This window comes from Palaemon carinicauda, chromosome 3 (assembly GCF_036898095.1).
Source record: "Palaemon carinicauda isolate YSFRI2023 chromosome 3, ASM3689809v2, whole genome shotgun sequence".
Lineage (NCBI taxonomy): Eukaryota > Metazoa > Arthropoda > Malacostraca > Decapoda > Palaemonidae > Palaemon > Palaemon carinicauda.
Window position 1 is genome coordinate 91,901,442 of NC_090727.1, and position 7,238 is coordinate 91,908,679.

Sequence of the window (7,238 nt, forward strand, 5' to 3'; positions counted from 1 at the left end):
TGAAATGGCCAAACTCCAGACATGAATGAATACATGTGTGGGGCCTTTGCCCAAACACACACGCATATATATATATATATATATATATATATATATATACATATATATATATATATATACACATATTATATATGCACACACACATTATACATACTAGTACCTAAAAATACAATAAACCAATTGATACAAAAATAGTGCTTTACCAACTAAATTGACTGGGCCAAATTTCCCCCTCAAAAGTCTGAATCGCCAAATCCATTCGTTCGTCTCCATAGAAAAGTTTTGAGTCAGTTGGAATGAAATTGCTGACCAAGTTTCTTCCCGGTCCACAAATTACTCTGAAAGGGTTTAACTTTAAAGTCGAAAGCCCTACAGGGATTTTATTTGAGTATTTTGGTGGAATTTTTGGAGATTTCAAAACCCATAGAAAGGAAAAAGATAGACCGCCATTACTGGAATGGTAACAAATAACTTTTAAGTTTACAGATCCTTACAATAAAAAAAAAAAAAATTTACCTTTACGGAAACCTTAAATAAAATCAATATTTCTCAAAAGGGATTTTAAACGTCTATTTATTTTTGAAACATAGGTTCATAAAAAAAGTGAACAGGATGCCCCGGATAGAGATGGACCTTATATAGAGATGAGTAAAGGCTGTAGACAAAAAGAAAAATATGTTCATATAGATTATATATTTAAAACTAAATCATATCTACATATAGAGATGTGCAAAAAGACTTAAGAAACATTTTAACAAAATAGCTCTAAACATAATCATGGCACTGACTTCTAATTCACAGGCGTAAAAAAGTTTCATATATTTATTAAGTAACTTTAACAGACTTTGTCAATTGACTGTAACTGAAATAATTTGTTCGAAAACAACTGTTCCGATGTATAATTGTTCGAAATCTCAATCGATCAAAATGCTAAATATTCGAATAAGCAGTTTTAGAAAAACAATTATTTGAAATACAAATGTTCGGAAACCTTTAAAAAAAAACTATTTGTTGGAGAACAATTTTTCTTGTGTGTAATTGTTCAAAATAACAATTGATAAAAATACACAATATTCGAATAAGTAGTTTTTGAAAAACAATTATTCGAAAACCTTTTCTTTGAAAACCATTTGTTCGAACACACAATTGGTCGAAATACAATATATTCGAATAGGCAGCTTTCGAAAACCAACTGAACTCAGAATTGATTGAAATACAAAATATTCTAAAAAGAAGTTTTCCAAAAACAATTGTCCGAAAAGATTAATCGTTTACCAATGAATCTTTCACAAAACAGCTGGAAAGATGGTCAGGAATTCCCTTCGGGATCAACTACTCCGTCAGTCATCTGTACTGATGGAAGGAATCCATTAAGGCCAAAGCCTTGGCAAACTCCTTCTCTGGACCTATGTCAGGAAATGAGCTCACACTTTACACATCAATTAACGTAATGAGGGTAATTATCTCTCTCTCTCTCTCTCTCTCTCTCTCTCTCTCTCTCTCTCTCTCTCTCTCTCTCTCTCTCTCTCTCTCTCTCAATAAGAATAAATTCCTATCTGCAATTTTCCAACATTTTGAGGAATAAAAATCAGACCAGTATTCAGCCTAAAACCAAAATATTCTTAACATTTAAAGATTTGAATTGACAGAAATAATCAACTTTCAAAAAAGTAATCGATACACGTTTGAATTCCTACAAACTAAAAAACTTCTAATAAAACTTATGAAAACTTCTCGAGAAACTTTTTTTCTTATTATGTTCACGATCTGAATAAAGACCCCAGCCACCCGTTGAGATACTACAGCTAGAGAGTTATTGGGTCCTTTGACTGGCCAGATAGCACTATATTGAATCCCTCTCTGGTTAAGGTTCATTATTCCTTTGCCTTCACATAAACCGAATAGTCTGGCCTATTCCTTACACATTCTCCTTTTTCTTCTTACACCTGTCTAAAAAAAAAAAAAAAAAAAAAAAAAAAAATCTTCATTCGAGGGTTTACTACAGCACTGTAATTATTCAGTGGATACTTTTCTCTTGGTAAGGGTAGAAGAGACTCTTAGCTATGGTCAGCAGCTCTTCTAGGAGAAGGATACTCCAAAATCAAACCGTTATTATCTAGATCCATAACCTCTGTATCATGGTCTTCCACAGTCTTGGGTTAGAGTTCTCTTGGTCGACTGTACACTCTGACAAGCAATTCTATCTACTTTCTATATATATATATATATATATATATATATATATATATATATATATATATATATATATATATATGTATATATATATATATAGGTATATATTTACAGGTATACAAAGCCAGATACGTGCTATTCATTATATAGAGGAGATGGCAAAATATTTGTATCCATAATACTCTAATATACACTCTGTCCCATCCACCCAGGGCTGAGTATTCCCCATTCAGAAACCACTATCTCACTCTACATTTTCCTTGGACACTTTCTGAAAGTGACAGCGTCGTTTACCTTATCTTAAGAACGTTCCCTTCAAAAATATCCTTCCTAGGAATCTTAAACGAAAAATTTCAAGGATCGAATGGAGAGAAGGAAAGGGGCCCTATTGAAATTTTTTTTTGGGTGAAGTGGAGGAAATATAGATTAAAGACGTTACATAATAAGTAAATTACACCATAAGATATATGCAGAGTATATTTATGAAACTATAAAATATAAGAGATGCGAGTATTTTCATGAGTCAAGCATTTACGCTCTTGGTTGCATCAAAGTTAAACACTGCAAATTTATAACCAGCTAATCAGATAAAAAAAAAAATTAAATTACTACTGATCTGTTTCTAAAATTATTTTAGTGGTTAAAACCCGGATGGATAAAATATTCTATGCTTCAAACCAATGACCTTCGTACGTTTAATCAACATTCAGAATAACTTATGATTTTTGCAATTATCATTAAAAATTTAGTTTCAATAGATCATTAAGAGGAAATGAAAGAATTACAGAAATTAAAAACCAAGATGAGACAACGAGATTCTGAAAGACTAAGTAATTAATTCCATCTCTTTCTATTCCTTGCACCGTTTTCACCTCACTCCTATCACTCCTGATCAACTGACGCCCCAAACGCCTCCTCCCCACCGCTGGCATGTTCTTGGCTCTCTTGATTGGTTCCATCTCCTCTCTTCTCATTACATGGCCGTATCATCTCAGATGAGGTTCCCTAGTCTTCTCCATTACATTAACTACACATTCTTCTTATATTTTCCATCCCTTTCATCTTCTTGGAATCTACAGTAAGACCAACGTAGTCGTCAACAGGTAAAGAAATAATGAAAAATTATTTAGTTTCTAACTAACACATTAAAACATTAAATAATCTAATATTACATTGAATTAACCTAAAGGAATCAATTGAGTGGAACTTTAAAACTATTTTGATTCTACAATAAAAACTGATTTATAACTACTTAATCGGATAACAAATAATCAAAATACAACTACTGATCTGTTCCCAAAAGTATTTTAGTGTTTAAAACCCTGATGGATAAAATATTCTATGCTCGAAACCAATGACCTCCGTATATTTTAATCATATTCAGAATAACTTAATATATTTTGCAATTTTGATATACGATTTTTAGTACATTATTACTATTAATTATTAGATTCAATAGACCATAAAGGGGAAATTGTTATCATTCCCAAGGCTGAATTAATCACAATAATAATAATAATAATAATAATAATAATAATAATAATAATAATAATAATAATAATAATAATAATAATAATACCAACTATAGTATCAATTCATACAGTCTTTATTGCAGCAAATAGGAACGAGGGAAAATATCAAAATCATAGCAAAGGTAATCAGAGTAAGAGTTTCAGCAAAAAATATGGGTAATATTGAGAAAAAAATAAAGCCAATCCTAGAAAAATAATATAAAAAATATTTGCTTTTGTCCTTTTTTACGCTCTCTGAATGGTAAAATTTCTCTCTCTCTCTATTTGAACAATGCGAACTTAAGATATATTTCTTTTCATAGCTCGGTTAGTTACTCACTGAGGTTTTCCTGAGCTGAGTCCTAAGCGTTTTAAAAGGGATGTGGCACACTTTGTGACGAGTTTAAAAATCTCCCTACAGTATATAATATAGGGTCTCTCTCTCTCTCTCTCTCTCTCTCTCTCTCTCTCTCTCTCTCTCTCTCTCTCTCTCTCTCTCTCTATCTATATATATATATATATATATATATATTATATATATATTATATATATACACACACACATATATATATATATATATATATATATATATATATATATATATATATATATATTTCTTTCCTCTCACGCTAAGAGGAATAGCTAAACGTATGACTACTCGGTCTCTTGCCAAGCCCTAGGGTAGGAGTGTATGTGTGTGAACATCTATATATTTAGCAGTAATTTTGACGGGTTGCGTACATTAGGTACCATATAATCATAACCAGAAAAAAATATCCAAAATCCGATTCCGTCTGAAACAAAATCTGGATCTGATGCCATGATAGACGGAAAGAGCCTATTTTGCCATGCTTGTTTTACTGGGATCACCATATCAGGATATAATACAGGTTTAAAGGTCACTCATGAGCGACAGGACATCCCGATCTCCAACCAAGCTAAGACCAAGGAGGGGCAGGCAATGGCTGCTGATGACACAGCAATTAGATCGATAGGTTCCCCAAAACCTCCATCACTACCTCACAAGGGCAGAGAGGTTGTGACCATTAAAGATAACTTTTTGTGCTGCGTGCATGGGTCGAACTCTCGGCCCAGGAATCAGATACGTCAGCCACTAAACAGCCACAACCTTTAAATCTTCTTAATACTATATGAGTTCATGAAAAAAAAAAAAAATTAACAAATAGTTTTGATAAACAAAACCAAAAATCAATAATAAGTGTGCTGTCAACAATAATGAGATTTTTGTTTGCCGCATGTAAAACATTCATTTATATCTAGAAACTCGTCAATCATTACAAAAACAAAAGCTACATGGAAAAACATGGGATTTCAATGAGAAAATCTTATCAACTCCAATTACTTGCATTGTATCTCATTAGGAGGCTTCCAAAAATCAGCTGATGTCAGCGATTAAGCAAAAGAACACAAAAGTAAATAAAGATTCCAAAACAACACCAAACTCCCAAATCAATAAATTTAAGAAGAGGAGAAAATTCATTTTAAAACCACTCGAGTTGAACACCTATTTCACTATTTAACAAAACATGCCTAAATAATCCATCTCAGCTTTAGCTTAAAGATCAAATCTGACAATTAAGAAAAGCGTACAATAAAATGTACAATAGAAATGACTAAGTATCACCAACATAAACTGTAGGCCTCTTTAAATAAGGAATATCTTGCTAATAAGACGAAAGGCAGTGAGTAACATCAGCCCGTAATTCTATGGAATATTTGGTCTTTGTGTGTGCCTATCAACCTTTTTAAAATCCCCTTAAGAAATCAGCTTAGCGAAGGATCCTTTTAATGGTTAAAAAGAAACCTAAGGATCACTATTGTTAAATCATAGCTACAGAGATTATCCAAAGTATCCTTTTCATAAAGAGCCTTTGAATTGCAAAGGAGAAAAAATATATATTATGCTATCTAACAAACACAGAACATACCGTACTGAAACACTTATGAGCAGGACAAGACACATGCATTAGAAGATAAAAAAAGTACTATATCATGTTATTCAGTAGAAATTAAGGTAAAATTAAGTTTAACAGATTTTAACTAACCAAACAACAGGAAAATACACCATAAGCTTTCTACAAAAGTTTTCATCACTTTAATTCCAAAGAGAAGTTCAAATGTAATCGGTAAATATAAACTATGAAGATACTAAGAGTCTTGTATTAAGTAAGTTTCAAAAACTAAAGGCAGTACAAGACACTTCCAATCGAATTAATGTACTGCGTTTATTAAATATACTATTATAGTTTTTAAGCTCAACTTTATATATATATATATATATATACATATATATATATATATATATATATACTGTATGTTATCAGTTGTATACTCAACCTTGCGTCTCATATTGTCATATATATATATATATATATATATATATAAATATATATATATATATATATATACATATATATATATATATATATATATCTACATACATATATATACTTATATATACATATATAAATATACATACACACACACACACACACATATATATATATATATATATACTGTATATACATATATATACATATATATACATATATATATACATATATATACATATACACATATATATACATATATATATATATATATATATAGATTGACAATATGAGACAAGGTTTAGTTTACAACTGATAACATATCATGGACATATGGAATAAATTTCTCAAGAAAATAGCTTAAGGAACCTATACCAGGTTTCAGGTTCAATTTCGCTGAATGAGTGAGATGGGATAAATGGCATCAGTCTGATTATTTAAACATTCCAGTAGGAATCGTTTAAATACATTACCATTATACATAGTACATCTGTGATATTGCTTGTTGAAATAACGATAAATAATCTTTTGAAACTATATTCATAATTTAAAACTCTTATAGGCTATAATCATAATAAAAACCCTGTTTAAAAGGAAAATATCAGATACAGTAAATGTTACCATGAGATTAATTTTAATTTTCATGAGTTACCAAGCAAAGAATTTTAAACAAAATCACCAAATTCACAGTTGTATATTCCATTTTTATAACATTTCAACCACCGAGAAGGGAAAAAGGGCAGCATTCCTCCCTTCCAGACGAACTCTGATATTAAAGAGAAGAGGCGTAATTAAAGGTGCAAAATTACCTGTCTTAACAAACCATGAACATTATCTTTGTCTCTAAATGAGCTGTCAGTCTTGCATGACATGGGCGAAAATGCCTATGCACCAAAAACTTCAATATGCCAGACAATTACAAGTCTAGTTCATCTCGGGCCTAAGGGTATTAGTTGAAGCGAGATATAACTTACAAGATCGGAATTTACTTTGCGAGTGGGGATACCTTAACGTGGTGAAAGTGTTTGCGTGTCTACCATGATCAGCAAAGCTGTTCCAGTCAGGGTCACTCTGGCCAAGTTAGTTTGCTGTGTAATCAGCCTAAAATCTCACACCACCACCAATCGACACTAGTGATGAAAACTGGCCAAACCCTGGACATTAATTAATATGCCTGAGGCCT

At 31.3% G+C, this 7,238-nt stretch overlaps 1 protein-coding gene across 1 annotated transcript in view; it reads right to left on the reverse strand.

Annotated features, from left to right (window-relative positions):
- LOC137632689 (serine/arginine repetitive matrix protein 2-like) overlaps positions 1–6,927 on the reverse strand; it is a 19,987-nt gene extending 13,060 nt beyond the window's left edge. Inside the window, exon 1 of the mRNA XM_068364788.1 lies at positions 6,865–6,927. Coding sequence (XP_068220889.1) covers positions 6,865–6,927 — 63 coding nt within the window. The remainder of the gene's footprint in view (positions 1–6,864) is intronic.
- Between the last annotated feature and the right edge of the window lie 311 nt (positions 6,928–7,238).